General features: G+C 48.4%; 1 protein-coding gene across 1 annotated transcript; it reads right to left on the reverse strand.

Annotated features, from left to right (window-relative positions):
* Positions 1-4,357: 4,357 nt before the first annotated feature.
* INHBB (inhibin subunit beta B) lies at positions 4,358-9,048 on the reverse strand. Its single transcript, XM_061370109.1, has 2 exons — positions 8,377-9,048; positions 4,358-5,730 (listed from the first exon to the last, which is right to left on the reverse strand). The coding sequence occupies exons 1-2, from the start codon at positions 8,777-8,779 to the stop codon at positions 4,955-4,957; spliced, it is 1,179 nt and encodes a 392-aa protein (XP_061226093.1). The 5' UTR covers positions 8,780-9,048; the 3' UTR covers positions 4,358-4,954.
* Positions 9,049-16,132: the final 7,084 nt, after the last annotated feature.

Below are 16,132 nucleotides of genomic sequence, written 5' to 3' on the forward strand. Positions count from 1 at the left end.
AAGCTACTGGGGTATGTTATACCAATAGAGATTGCTAATTCCTGACCAAATTCCAGAGATTTTTCCTCTGTTCATGACCAGGTTTGGGGTCTTCTCTTTTTTTCTGATCTGTCATGCAGCATCTGTGGGTTTTGGAAAATATTTTAACTGCCCTGCTGATTCCAAAGCAGGCAAAAAAAAAAAAAAAAGACAAAAAAAGAAAAAGAAGTTTTAGAAATACTGGGATTGAGCTGGGCCCGATCAGGATTTCAAGAAAAACAGATTCAGGTGTGTCTTTGGTGCTAGCCTGAATTATATCTGCAGACCTTAGGGGAGCTACTGCAAACTAACACCAGTATTAACAGAAACAGACTCTCTTCGGAGGCAAAAGTTTGCACCTCTGATCCATTTTGCAAAATGTTTTCCAGCCCTTCACTGTAGAAACCACTCCAAACAAAAATTAGTCTTGAAAAGGATTCATTCAGTGAGGGATTTCCCTCTTCTCCCATGGCAGGGAGAGTGCAGCAATTAATTTCAGCTGCTGACTTCATCTCTCACAAGTAACAAAGCAAAGAAGGTGAGAGCTGGCAATTTTGGAGCAGGTGTCTATTATGTGTGGAAATACATGATGTATGCAGAGTTAATCCACCAAGTGCTCTGTTGCACCACATCATGACAGTCACCCCGTTCACACCATCCTCATTAATGCCAGTGGGAGGTCCAGGCACTGGAACCAGGGTTTTGCCTGCATTAGAATATTTTAAAGGACTAACATTTTCCAGCTGCAGAGATTGATTCTTCTGCATGATAGAAGACCCTGATTTAGCATTTACAGGACCAAATTCAAAGCCTATCAGAGACTATAGGGACACCTAGTTACCTCAGGGAGGGTATGGACCAGACCAAGATGGTTTTTTAGGTACAGTACTTAACCTGGCATAAGGCAGTGAAACTGGATGCTCAGTTTTATAAGGATGGGAGTGACAGATGGGAAAATAAACCCCAGCATTTTCAAAATGCAGCCATTAATCTTGGGCATCTTGCATTTTGCCTGATTTCAAAAAGGCAGGAGGTGGAAGCTGGAGAAAGTGAAATTCCTGCAGCTCCCTGCAAAAAGCTGGCAAGAGCACTAGCCTTGCCACATCTCTGAAAAATCAAGCCCAACTGTTTCAGATTGGTCCCACAAAATTAAAGACCTTTTAAAATGTATTTTATTTTAGCCTTAGAAATCTGTGTGACAGGTTGCTGATGGCACCAGGACTCAGGAATTCCTCACTACCTGCAGCACACCCAGAGCACTGACTCCACACTGCAGAAAACTCAAAGCATGTTCTGTTACAATCAATATCCAGAGGCCGTTTCACACAAAATAAAAGGAACCTGGACCATGATCTAGCTTTTCCCACTCCTTGATGATGCCCCTGACACCGTACTGATTCATGCTCTTCTTTGCATTTCTGTTTCTGCCCCATGAATATCAGGGCTGTAGCTGCAAATGGCTGAGTGGGAAAGGCAGGGGAAGAAAGCTGTGAAATCTTTTTACCAAGAAAAGGGATGCTCTCTTCCTGAAAGAGTTCAGGCTCCTGGTGTTGCTTGTGAGTTTGCAGTGGGATGCAGGGCACAGCCCATTCCTGCCGCTTGTTTCTGGCCAACCCAAGCTCATAGCATCCTGGCTGTCAGTAGCTCCCTACTCCTCAGGACTGCAGGTACAAATCCCATGCCGAGACACCCTACTCTCCTCCTGGGAGAGAACAGGAATCCCAGTGTCCAATGCGGGGCCTGGCTTCAACTCCAGAAACCAAACACTTTCAATTAAGAATGAAACCTAACCGGACCCAGCCTCCAGGGCCTTGCATTTCAGTGGGAAAGATTTCTCAATATATCTCATTTTTAAAAGTGCAGCCCAGTCTTGTTCATAACGACAGTGTCATATTAGGTCAAATGTGCCTTCAGACTGAAGGGACATCTATTTTCCACTGATTTCAAGGGGAATTTGTTGAATTTATCTGTAGCACAGTTGAACAAAGGGAGAAGGCTGCTAAGAGGTGGAGCAGAGAGCTTTGACAATTAATGTGCAGTTCAAGGTGGTGAGAAAACGATGAAATATTCAAAACATTTGGTCTGGGGACAAAGTTCTGCACAGCAGGTTGTTGACACAGCCACAGCAAATTGCTCCTACAGGTCTCCTGAAACAGTCATTTCACTCGTGTCTGGCTTTGGGGAGGGGTGGCCAGAGCTATGCTTGAATGTGAATTGTAACTAGAACCCATCATTTGCTGCATGAACTTGCTTCTTCAACACTTTCCAGGTCTCAGGGTCAGACCTAACATTTGCTAAGTCAACAGAGGCCCTTCTGTCAGCTTTAGCTGGCATTTGCTCAGGTCTCCAGGAGGAAGAATTTATCTGTGAAGATCAATGAAATCAATATCTAGATACATGCACAGCTGCTGAGAATTTCTGTATTTTGGGGTTTGTTAGTAATCCCTTGTTAGTAAAGGGGATGCATTTTACTCAAAGAAAACCTCTCCTTGGTGCCAGCTAATTAAAAAGAAAAAAGTTCATCAAACAGTATTGACCTCTTTTTCCTGGAAGTGCTTTCCACATTATTTTTTTACCTCTTGTAACCACTGAGGGAGTGACCTAGACAAGAAGTTAACATTCTTACACAGCAGGTGAACCAGGAACTTGCTGTAAATGATCTGCAGGTATGCGGAACAGCGCTGTTCCTTTGCCCAAAGACACTGCACGGATGCAGATAGAAAGAAGCAGATGCTTACATGTATAGACAGCAATAAAAGTGGAGTGTAACATTTTCAGGAGCACAGCTGAGCTCTCAGACAAGGCTTTCTGCAGTGACTAATACAACTACAGTCTAATGCGACAGTTCAGTGTCTGCAGCCGTATGCAGTCCTGAAACTGGCAAGTTTCCCCAGATGTTACACACTGAAGGGGGGGGGGGGGAGAAAAAAGAAAAGCACATCCAGTTTTCAATCTTTTTATTTATTTAAACTGTACACAAATGTAAAATACTTCCAACAGCAAATCTAAGTGAAAATTGTTTGGTTTAAATTATTATGGAACAGAACCTAAAAGGAACTTTATTAAATAAACATAAAAATTGGATTTAAAGGATGCACATATTGTAATGTATTCTACAATAGTCTTTTTTTTTTTTTCACTCTACATTCCATGTGCGTATGGTATAGAAAAGACACTGAATAGAACAAACAGAATCCATTTTGTACCCTGAAACAATTGGTAGGCCTCGTGAGGGATTGCTCAGTATGACTACATGATATGATGGCTTTGCCATCTCATAAAAATTATAACTAATATGTTGGCCTCTTTGGTTCCAAAATTTATGTATAATACATTTAACTGTATTCATTTTTTGCTGCTATAAAAATAACATTTTTTTCAAATGGCAGTTTTTTGACTAATCATGCAACTAAATCAGTGCAAACATTAAAAGCAATCATTCGCTTTAAAAAAGAAGCAAAAGATTTAATTTCAAGTATAAAAAAATATAAAAAAGTCATATCATAAGTCCAGTTTTGTCTAGTATGGGTCAACACTTTAAATTGCATAGCTCATGCGGCACCTGTTTACCTAGATAGTGAGCAAAGATAAGTGCACTATCAAGTACCACTTTTCAAGGCATTGAAATTTGCAAGTGCTATTATACGTGCATTCAAGCAGTTTGCAAGTGCTATGCTGTATCATTATTTTCTGATCTTTATGGCCATCCTGGACACCTCCTGGTAAGGAAATCGAAAGCACTCTCCTCTCTACTCCTTTCCAAGACTCGTTAAAATGTTCCTTGCCTGTTACTATACGCACTGCATTTTTCAGAATGTCTCCACTCTGTTACTGTCACTCCTCTTTAGGGTTCATTCCTCTTTAGGGTTCATTGGTTTAGCCGCAGTGGCGGTTGCTTGTTTGCTCGCTCCCCACATCACATGTCCTTTCCGCTTCTCATTGAAGAACACAAGATTGCAACTCTGACTTTTCATTCTTTGAACAGCGAGAGATGCCAATGGTCAACACAGTCCAGATACGGTATCCGATACCCTTTTCCAAGACACGGCGTGTGTAGCCATCCACAGGCTGCTGGTGGGCAGTTAAAGCATCAGATCATGCCAGCCCAGCTTGTGACTACGCAAGGGTCAAATGTTAGTAATACAGCAGTTGCTTATGCATCTGTCCCCTTTTCTCTCTCTCTCTCTCTCTCTCTCTCTCTCTCTGGTGGTACCATGTGATTCCTTACTGGAAGTGCTGTAGGAAGATGCGGGTATCTGTGATGCTTACATTTAGGTATATTTAAATTAAGAGGAAGTGATCACCTCCCAGCGCAGTGTCCTGCAGCTTCTCAGATTTTTTTTCTTTTTTCTCAATTTTCTAAGTTTGGTCGTTTCGACACCTGCAAGAATACATCATGTTCTCGCAGTCTGTGCTTTTGCCTGAGCAAAGGGAGCTCATTTCGATCTGGCTTCACCGGCAGGCGGGGAAACAGCTGCTTAGCCGTTCACTCATACTGGCAGGCATTTAGGTCCGTCGTCACTGGTCGCTGACTTTCTGTGCTCATGTCCCTTTTCCGAGCTGCCTTGTGTGTGTACGTGTGTGTGTCTGTGTGTGTGTTTGTGCATGTGTGTATGAGCGCGTTTGTGTGCGTGCCCATGTTTCCTGTGTGTGTGTGTCTTTAAGATATTTCATAGCATTAACTTATAAGTGGTAGAATATATGTGTCCAAGATCCACAAACTGCCACTGTCCTGACACCAAAGTGAAATGATTTTTTTTCTTTTTTTTTTTCCCCCTTTTTTTTTTTTTGTGTCAAACTTTTCCACAGTGACTTTCCAACACTGATGCCTGGATACACAGTGAAACTTCCTCCAACACCATCTCGTACGGGAATGTTTCTTTCTCTTGCCCTCTCTCTCTCTCTCTCTCTCCCCCCCAAAAAAACACACCTTAAATCAAGCACAACCACATTCTTCCACAATCATATTGGGAACGTCCCTTTTCACAATGTTGTATTCATCATCAAAGTACAGCATTGACATTGTGCTAAGTTTGGTTGGAATGCAACAGGAGTTCACGGTGCCCGGGTTCAGCCCCCGCATTCGGTACTGATTCACGACGGCGGTGTGAAAGGAGGAAGCCGACCCCGGGACGCCAGCCAAGTAGGCCGGGCAGCTCCCTTCACAGTAATTCCCATAGTAACCTGATGGTGCTATGATCCAGTCATTCCACCCAATGAGTCTAAAGTCAATGTAAAACTGTTGCCTGCAACATAGATTGGTCCTGCCATCGCACTCCAGGCCTCTTTTCCGGATCCTGTGTTTGTTATCAGCGAGGCGGGCTTGCACCACTAAAAAAGGCCGGTGGGATTCCTCCCCGGGGTCCACATAAATTGGCAGCACTGAATACTCTTCACAGCCCTCACATTGAACATCCAAGTTCAGTCTCCTTTCTCCTCTCTCAAACAGAGCTTGGATCGCCTCTGTCATGGGAAAAGTGTGCCAACCACTTCTTTTGAGATCAACTTTCTTTTCAACCACATTCCACTTGTTGCTAGTGTCCGGGTCTTGGAAATAGACTTTGACTCTTACTTTTCGCCTGCTGCCTTTCTCTAAGACATATGGAAGCAGCTTCAAGTAAAGCCACAGGCTGGCTTGAACGACAAACAAGTTCTGGTTCCCTTCATTCGAGATGAAGAAATAGAGGCGGACTCTAGATGAAGCCAGATCGTCTGCAAGATAAGGAGAGATCAGCAAGATTAAGTAAAAAAGGAAACATTAGCTTGTGTGCCATTCTGGATTTTGGAACAACACTAGAGCACAGCAGATCGAGGGAGCGGTGACAACGGGGCTGTGCCGGCCAGAAGGCGCGCACTGAATCAGATATCCCCAATTTGCAATCAAAATGAATTAAAAAGGGGACTTCCCACAGCAACGCTCAGAATCGGGATTTAGTTGGATGTGTCAGATCCACAGACAACAGTGAGAGCTCTCCAGAATATGTGTTTTTTTTCCAGCCAGCCAGCTTTAAAGACACCACAGCGGCACCTTGAATAGGCGGACACTAGGACTCTGCTATCTCGTCGGTTTAAGAACAGTTTTGACTTTCAGCTACCTGCCAATTCTCCCGGGGAGAGCCCTTTCAATAACCACTGACACGCCAATGCCAAACTGCGGATTTTGTTTCAATTTTCACATATTCTCATGGAGGTTTAACAGCGAGGATTCAGGAGACAGAGGGAAAATATTTCAGTAATGTGTCTGCTTGTTCAAGCTAATCCCCACTCAGCCTGGTAGAATATCTGCTATTATTGATCGTTTTGATCTCTGCCTTTTCCCCCTGAAATGATAAACTTCCATACAAGGCAAGGCAACGAAGCGGCTGCTCTCACTGTAACACCGTCACTGCCTGTTCTCAATACGCTTTTCAGTAACGCCAGAATTAAAGAAGTGAAATTGTCACGGAAAACCAAATGTCACCAAATGTCTGCCATAACCCCTTATTTGTAAACAGAAGAGCCTGCTGCCTGAAACGTTTCAGAAATACCAGTGGCCCTCCTGCATTTTTGTGCTATATGTCCTAACTAAATTTGGCGTAGGTGATAAATGTGTAAGCTGGCCTTTATGGCAGAGACTGTAATTCTGGTCCTTGAATCAAAGCCTCCCAATCATTATTTAAAATTATTGCTGGAAAGGCATTTTCTCATCTGCCTGTATCTGTTTCGCTTCTTTCTGTACAGAGACAAACGTGGATTTTTCTTCCCTTTCTTTTCCTAAGAATCTTTATTATTATGTCAATCTCTGAATGGGATTTTTTGCAGAGTCGGTGTCTTCATTTGTTATCCTAGACGCCTTTCAAATGTGCCTCCAGGGCCCATTCATACTACCTTGTAATATTTCAGTGACAAAAAAATTTCACTGTGTCTACATTTTACACAAAGTCGATTTTGGAAGTGTTACAGAAGCCAGCGATTGATTGAATACCAAATGGAAGTACAAGCCCACCCCAGATCTCGCAACAACAGCCTATTAAAAAATAATAAACCCCAAAATGTATGCTGAGAAAGCCTTCCACATGTTAGTAAATACACAACTTCTTTATAAACTGTGGTGACAGCAACAGAAAAAAGAACAGTACAGCATTGCTGCACTGATCCACATCATTTGTGTTGTGTGAGATTATGTGTACCCATAAATTTTGTATGTGAATATAACAATCACATGTATAATGCAACAGATCCCATAGATACTGTAAATGTATATGCCTTTGGTAAGTGGGAGGGTAGATAAAGAAGATGAGTGGGCAGTATACAGGATAGAAGGAGATTTATTTTGTGGACAAATGATACAGAGATGCCAAAGGAAGATAGAGAGAGAGAAAAATGAACTGAGCGATAGAGCGATGAAGGAGAAGAGAGATGGGCAGATAGACAAGGAGAGAGCTAATTTGCAGAGCAATGTTGTTAGAGCCAGATGTGCAAAGTTCACAGGCACAGCGGTTGCCTGAATAAACTGCTGGAAAGCTGTGCTGGAGGGATTCAGTAACACATAACTGCAATGGCTGGACAGGACTGAGATGGCTGGTACTGTGGAGATGGATGGCACAGTTAGTAAACAGACTGACGGACAGAGAGGGGACAGACACACTTGGTAGGAGGTTGCAGGCAATGGACAGACAAGGCCAACGCTACAGATGAAAGCTAAATATATGGAAAACAAATGGAAAAGCAGAATGGGCAAATATGAGCCTCAACAGATAGATGCATGCAGTCAACCAGACGAATGTGTAGGGCGGACAGATGAGGCAAGGGATGCAAGAGACGGCGGAGGGATGGGGGATGCACAGGGATGGTGGCAAGCCACGATGCAGCTGGAAGGACCAGAGGGAAGCCGGGGGCACAGAGAGACTGCAGCGAGTTGCGAAAGGATGGAGGGATGCAGTGAGAGGAGTTTCAAGGCACAACCCGGGGAGAATCCCGGGCACCGGGGCACAGGCAGGGAGGGCAGGAAAGAGCGGGCAGGGCCGGGGCAAGACGTGCAGGGCAGAGGGGAGAGGATGAGGCGAGGGACATGCAGGAGAGCCCGGCAGCCAGGTGCCTGCAGCAGGCAGGAGGGCAGGCAGGGCGCGAGGTGTACAGGAGCGGGTCCAGGCAGCGGGTCCAGACAGCGGTCAGGGGCTCTGCCAGGGGTCAGGCGGGGGGACAGAGAAAGCGTGTATGAGGCCAGCCAAGGCGAGCGGGAGGTCTGATAGGGACTGACAGGGGTCGAGCGGGGGACCCACAGGGGTGAGGCAGGCGGGGCGGGGGACCCGAGGCTGTCCGGGCGGGACAGGTCACGGCAGGGCGGGCGGCAGGGTCGCGGGGCCGGGCGGCGCCCACCTGTCTCGGCGAAGCTGATGATCTCGGAGACGGGGTCGTGGGCCGGGGGCCCGGCGCTCGCCTGCCCGTCCAGGCTGGGGATCTCCACGCGGCCGTCCTCCCGCACCTTGCCGGCGTGCAGCTTGCGCAGTGCCGTGACCATGGCCGCCTTGGGCACGGCGTGCGTGATGTTGGGCCGGTCCCGCATCTGCAGCCGGCTCAGGATGTGCCTCTTCACCGCCTCCAGGAAATCCCCGTCCACCTTGCCCGGCTCCTCGGGCCGCCGGAAGCCGCAGGAGGTGCATGTGTCCTGCGGGGAGCTGCCGGCGGGGGCCGGCGGGGTCGGGGTGGCCACGGCGCCCAGCAGGAGCAGCCCGCAGGCCAGCAGCGCGGCCAGCACCCCCCGGCGAGCCGCCCCGTCCATGGCGGAGGAGCGGGGGGCCGAGCTGGGGGCCGCCCCGAAGCGCCGCAGGGAGCCCGTCTGCAGGCAGCGCCGCTCCGTGCGCTCCGCGGCGCGGAGGGGGCGGTGGCAGCCAAGCTGGGGGGCCGCAACCGCTCCGCGCAGAGGGAGAGTCGCGGCGGAGGGAGGGGGCGCCCGGGGAAGCGGCGTGTGCCGCCGGGGAGGCGGAGGGGGAGGCTGCACCAGCAGGAACCGAGGGCGAAGTTGAGGGGAGGGGGGGAGTGCAGCGGGCTCGGCGTGCACGGAGATCCCGGCTCCACGGGGGTGGGGGACGGCAGCAGGTGAGGGGGTGGCTGCGGAGCCCGGGGAGGAGGGAGGGGGAGCGGGCAGGGAGCCGAAGGTGCGAGGGTAGCTGGGGAGCAGGGCTGGGGAGGCGGCGCCGCGCTGCCCCGGTGCCCCGCGCCGCTTCAGAGGGGCATCCCCAGGCGCAGCCGCTCCTGGTCCATCGCTCGCTTCGGCAGGTCCTGGCGGGCCGCGGAGAGGAGCTCTTTAGTCCAGCGTCATTGAGGGGGGTCAGGGAGATAAACGAAGCAGATTTATATACAATCCAATTTATAGCCTGGAAGGGGGGGGGGGGGGGAAGAGAGAGAGAAATGCCACTTGTACCCCCCCCGCCCACTCCGCCCCCGCAAGACAACAATCCACAGGCCGTGGGTGCCGGTCTCTGGGCAGGTCGTGTCTCCGCCGCTCGGCTGTCCCCGTTCAGAGCCCTCGGCGTCTCAGCGTGCCATCGAAGCTGACCCGGAGCATGGCTGGGGAGGGAGCCGGGGCTGCGGGGAGGAGGGACGCGGCCGGCAGCTCCTCGGTTACGAGTCCTCTCCCCGAAACACTCCGCTTATTATCAGCGAGATGCTTTTATTTTCAAGGCAGCGCGGAGGGTCCGAAGTCCGGCGAGGATGCTGCGCGGCTCCCGGCGCGTGCAGGGCACGGCGCACGCTGCGCTGCCGCGGAGCGGGGAATCGGCTCGATCCCGGCGATCCCAGAAGGAGAAGCTGCACGGATCCTCTCGGTCAGACCAGCTCTTCAGCTCGCTCCCTCGCTCGCTCTTTTTAAACAATATCTCCTTGTTGGTGGTTTGGGTTTTATTATTATTATTGTTATTATTATTTTAAGTGTGATTTTTGTTGTTGTTATTGCTGCTGCTGCTGCTCCAGTTAATCTGTCTCCCTCTCTCTCTCCGCGTCTTTTTGATCTTTCGCTCGCCTTGTGCTGGCTTGAAAGCTGTGTTTTGTTTTGTTTGTTTGGCTTTTTTTGTTTTGGTTTGTTTTGCTTTTTTTTAACGCGTCTGATGTTCTCTCTCGGATCCGCAGTGGAAGGTCTCGGGGAAGCGGCTCGCTCCTCGCTTATCTTCCTCTGATCTCCTCCTGCTAATTTTCCCCCCCTGCAAAATCACGACATTGTGGCACTTTCTACTGAAACTTTTATACAGGAGTTAAAACCACGTGGGAACTCCAACCTATAACAGAGACGCCATGGGTTCCTCACTATTTAGGAGATTAAGTTAAGTCTTTTGCCCCCTGGGCTATTACAGTAACTTCCTGATGTGGAAATATTAACTATGCTGTTTCTTTAACTCCCCCCATCCCCTCCCCTCCCTTACGGTTCCTGCAAACACACCCACCGCACACCGACCCGCGTCCGTGTCCCGTCCCCCGGCAGGACGGACGGACCCCGAGTGCCAGCAGCCCGGGACCGCCCGCCCCAGCTTAGAGATGGATGCCCCCATTCCCCTCCCCCCCCCCGGTGTTCCTGGCCTTTTAAACACTTGAAAGAAGAAGTCATTAGAAAGTTTACCGTCGGGTTAGCTTTGCGACGGGGAGGGGTTTTGTTTGTTTGTTTGAATGGGCCGGGTAATCGGGGCGGGTGCCGGGGATTGTGTGTGTTCTCCGCGAGGCAGGACGGACGCGGGCGCGGAGGCAGGCAGTGAGGGAGGGGGGGCACGGGGAGGCGGCCGGAGGGGCCGGGAGGGGAGATAACGGGAACGCCGCTCTCCCGCCGCCGTGGCTGGGAGCCGGCGGGAGTGCCGGCCCTGCCCTTGCCCTGGGAACGTTTTTACTGCGCTTCTCCGCGGTGCAGCCCCGGGGTTTGCGTGGGTCACCAAGATGAGGGGAGGGCACAGGACACGGTGATTTCCCTCGCCCCCACCCCCCAATTCCATCGCAGGGGTCAGAAGTTCCCACACGGCTTCCCCCAAAAGCCAAGCCCTGGGGCGAGCTGCCGAGGAAGGAGGGGGCTGGGATGTCACCGCCTTGCCTACTTAGCCGCGGCACCGGGGCGTTAAAACGCGCCACGGGAGCTGAGCCCCGAGCTCCGCGCGGCTGCGCGGCAAGCCGCTCAGGCACACATCACCGCGCAGCCACCCCGCGGGCCAGGCACCCGCTGTGCGCAGCGGGAGCGTCTCGCCTCCGTTGAGCGCTGCCCCAGCCCTGGGGCGGCCCAGAGCGCACGCCGTGCCCCGTGGCCGCTACGCGCTGCCCCCCGGGCCTGAGCGCCGCCGCCGCGGGGAAGCCTGGGCAGAGGGCGCCCCCTCTGGGCCGCGCCGGGAAGCGGCGGCGGGGCCGGGCGGGGTCACCGGGGAAGCGGGGCAGAGCGGGAGGCGCTGGAACCCCAAGCTAATTAACGGGAGGGGGCTGCGCTCGGACCGACGGAGGAGCAGGAGGTTGCTGCCGGCAGGGTCGGAGAGTCTGGTCCCGCAGAGGCGGGGGCTGGGCTGGGCGCGGGAGGTGCACACTGCAGCTCTGACCTGGGCAAAGGAACACCTTGCGCTGAGCTTCCTGCGGCCAGGAGCGGGCCCGGGCCACGGGGCCACCGGCTGTTCTGACTGAGTCTTCTGTTTTCATTTATTTCTCTTTTTTTTCTTTCCTTTTTTTTTTTTAATACAAAAATATAACTTCAAGAATGGAAGCAAATCTTCAGACCTGCACCTTTTTCATGGAGCTAAATGCTGGTTTTTGAGGGGCAGATGCAGGACACACAAATTCCAAGCCTAACAGCAAAGAAGCCCTTTCTGCACATTTCAGTTTTTAGAATAAAACTTCTCCTGTGCCCCTGGACTGCACACACGTGAGCTCTGTTAGTTGTCACTAATACAAGCAATGAGGGAGCCTAAGAGGGTCAGCTGGAGGATCAGCTTGCTACTGTGGTTTAAGAATGGAAGGGACAAATGCTATTCTCATCATAAATATTTCCTTTCTTCTGTGCTGCAAAAGGAAAGACAGTACTGTGCTTCAAAATCGCATTGCAGTCCCAATCTGACTGTTCATGTTGGGTTTAATATAAACACAGTCTAATTGCATATACAGCATTGTAAAGCAAATACACAGTACCACTGGAGCTACCCTGATGGGAGATCCAAATACATTATTTCCTCCCTGCCAGTAACAGGTTTTGAATGGAAATCCTGGAATGTAAAAAAAGAAATAATGCTAAAAATCCAATCACTCTGACATCCTGTGAGCTAATAAGAGCACGTGAATGAAACCAGCTTAGTACTTCACAGTAATTAATTTGACAGCAAAGAGCTAACAAGAAAACAACAGGCAGAGCAGTGATGACTAGTTCATAGAGGTCACTGTCAAACAAGAACTAGGTGCAAACAGTCCCTCTCCCTTTGAAAACAACTACTGCACTGCCCCAGTGAGAATAAAATGCCAAAGAAGGAAAATATCACGGCTTCAGTGGGGATAACAAATCTGGGAAGGTATTATAAAACAAGGTGGTTTTCTTTCTTGCATACAGTGATTTCTGATCATCCCTGTTACTACAGTGACATGCTTTGGCTTCCTCCACCCCACCCCACCCCCGTTTTTTTGGTTAGCCAAAGCCATTTTGTATATTCAAATGTTGGGAAGACTTATCTTCTGTAGCAATTACTAAGAAACTAATATACTAATAACCTCTATTGTTATTTAAAGTGTGTCCAACACAGCATTCTGGAGGCACTCTCACACAATGGACTTTCTCTGGCTTCCTCCTAGAGAAGAACCTTATCAAATCTTAGATGTTTTCAGGCAGAAGAGCCTACAGGGAGAGCAAGGAGGGTTAACAGGAAGAAATGTTCCATTTGATTTCTAATCTTGCTCAGGGAGCACGGCCTATTGATTGAGCCATAAAGCTCTGTTAATTTTAAGATCGCCTCAGCTTTCAGTTCTTTCCCTTGGGCATAAACTTGTTGCTTACACGTAGTGGCTGAACTCCAAGGGAAAGGGTAGCTTCACACTCCCCCCATGCCGCTCTCCTCCCCTCCTCCCCTCTATTCTATTTGTTCCGAGCTCATCTGTGTGAGGATACATTTTCACACACACCTTCTCAAACCGGCTGCTACTCATCTGATTCAGGGTCATGCTTTTCGATACATTGAATGCATTAAATGGGGAAAGGAAATGGCTGGGATTTGTGCTTAATGGGCAAGCACAGGGTTAGCCAGGGAGCTCTGCTGTGAGAAGGTAAGGTGTCGGAGAGTATTTTTAGTAGACATACCAAGTCTCGTAACTGGGATCTGATGCTTATTAAAGCTACTAGTATAATGAAATCTGTATAAATTGGTGCCCCTAGCATATGTAAATCAGCATGTTTCCAAGGCACCACACCGCTACAACTCTTCCTCTATAACCCAGATATTTGCTTATGCACGTTTTTGTCAGGGGGCGGCAGATGCAGAAGTCACGCGCTCGGAGAGGCCAGCCAGTGCAGCTCTGCACTTTCCTGCGCTGGTGGGAAGATCCAGAAACGAGCACAGCCACCGCACAAGGCAGCTCCCTCACTGCCCTGTGTTTCTGTGATGCCCTCCAGGGGAAGATAAACAATTTACACTAGCAAAGGATCTAGCCCCCTCACGTATTGCTAAAGCACCTTTTATGTTCTTAAACCATTAATAATATCCATTAGGTAACCTTACTAATCCCTCTGAGGAAGGATTTTCTTTACTGTACTGATGGCTGAACTGAATAAAGCTTCATATATAAGAGGCCTGGTTTGCACTAGAAATGCTTCTCCTTCAATAACCAGCAAATACAAGTTTCACTACAGCAAGCATCTTTTTTTCTGCAAGCATTTCCAAATAAAATAGGCTGTAATGGTAAAAGCACTTTTTTTTGTTGTTCATAGAGCTGCATTATACAAGGGGGATTTTTGCACATAGTGAAACACAATCTGTTTTAAATGGCACTTCAGAAGAGCATTGCTATCCCACAGAAGTTTCAAGGCTAGACCTTCAAGTATATACTCCTGCCTTGTGTCTGAAAGAGCTTTTACAAGGTGGCCATTGTCATCTTGCTGGAAATACAGAGAAACTGAGACGCATGGTTACAGAGGCAGGCTGGGAGCAATGTGCTCTATCTGGAATTTGTATTCATGCCATTCTTTTGCTTCAGATGAAATTATGTATCCATAATCAGGCTGATTCCTCACTAAGCATGACTTTTTAAACAACTGCAACAAAAACAGTGGGTATTTCAAAAGCACTATAATTCTGTAGAAAGCAAAGTCCTGTTGAAAAGCAAGTAGGTAAATGCCATTCTGAATGACCTGGACATTTTCTGAACTGGCATAGGTAGACCTAACTCATGAAAAAAATCCCCAAAAAAAAAACAAAAAAAAAGCACTTAAAGGTTAATCTTGCTTCTTTGCTCCTGTCTGTGCTTTCTGGAAACCACCCCTTAATGAAGATTGATTCTCTCTAAGAAAAGGAGTCCTACACTGAAGACCACTTGGAAGAAGGAGGTATAGCAGGCAGAAACAAAGGACCTGACCAAACTGGGAACTCCTCATCTAAAGCAGGTACAAGAAGAATCTGAAAGATGGGTCACAGAGAAATAAATCAGAGTCCTCAACAGGGTTTGGAGAACACCTACTGAATGCCAGCTCTTGGCACAAGTGTCAGGCAGGATGGAAACATGGGGAGGCAGCAGAGAAGGTTACAGGGGTGTACCCAGAGCCTCAGCCCCCCATTCCCACTGCACCTGCTTTAATGCGGCTGTAGTCCTGCTCCCATCAGCTCAGCTACCTTGTGGTGCCTCACGGGCACCATGTTGGCAGATCAGTCCTCTTCAACGACACCTTCACACTCTAAAAAGGTTTGCATCCAAGCTCCCAGGTTCACTGTGGAAAATGAAGTGCGGATGGATCTGGTGTGCTGTGAAGGATGCAGTCAGGTACCTCGCCTCAGGCAGGTCTCCACACAAAGCAGTACGTCCTTTGGCAAAGGGACCGAGTTCAGTGATCTGCTTTGATTTCCAAAGTAGAGGGATTGAACACCATTGATATTGCTAGATACCCGGTGTGATATTCAAAAGGTATCCACTGCTTGTTGACAGCTCAGAAGTGCTTTTGTTTTCCTCGTATAGTCTGTCCTCTGCACTCCAAAGCTGTAGCCAAATAACCAGGCAGTGACTTCCTCTGAAGTTGCTTGTATTGACCTAAATAGGTTGGGGCAGGTGAGGACACACAGACAACATGAAAAAGGTGTGCTGATTGCCCAACAAAGAAGTGTCTGCTTTGTGGTGAGCACTTTTAACATACAAGCACTTTTAACATACTGTTAAAGAACATGATTTTCATGTTTGTTTAAGTTCACACCAAAAGTCTTGCAAAGTAGCAAAGTGAGTAGAAATAAAATCTGCATTTAAGTGGTAAACAAAATAGTTAAAACTTGACTTCTTGTAATTTGGATGCCGCTTACTGACTCAATGTGTTTAGAAGTCAGCTGATGCATTTCTTCTACACATCCAGCTGTGAGTGACACATCTAATAGATCAGGAAAACGAACAATAGGATGTCACAACATCAAAACCAGCTGTCCTGAGAAAATCAATGATCATCAGGGAGTGATGGCAAGATGAAGACCTTTCCCTTCAATTGTAAATGGAGCTTAGAAGCAAAAAATGGCTGGTATCTTTGCAGTGTCACAGGAGGAATAGAGTTCAAGTCATCTCACGATAGCCAATCAATAGCACTTGACAGCTACCTGAACATAAACTACATTCTCTTTTGGAAGTTACTGCCTGTAGGACAGGCTGTGGTTAGACCTGTGCTTAGGCCTGAATTTCTCCCTCTTTACTCTGTTTTTGCTAGCTGTAAGTTGAGGATGACACTGTTCAACACTCTGTAGGTTGCTTTGAAATGAAAAAAAGCAGCATACAGGAATTTATCCTCTTCACGGAGCTTGACATTAACAGCATGGTCTTGGTGCTGTATGACAAAAGTAATTTTCAATCTAATCATACTTAAATTTTGCAGGGTTCTGGTTTTTTTGGGTGGTGTTTTTTTTTTTTTTCCAAAAGTCTTCTGTTATATCAAACCAAAACTGTGGTGCTGTTT

Source organism: Neopsephotus bourkii, unplaced genomic scaffold (genome assembly GCF_033783945.1).
Source record: "Neopsephotus bourkii isolate Nb327-2 ecotype Australia unplaced genomic scaffold, CSIRO-AGI_Nbou_v1 NB_1526, whole genome shotgun sequence".
Lineage (NCBI taxonomy): Eukaryota > Metazoa > Chordata > Aves > Psittaciformes > Psittacidae > Neopsephotus > Neopsephotus bourkii.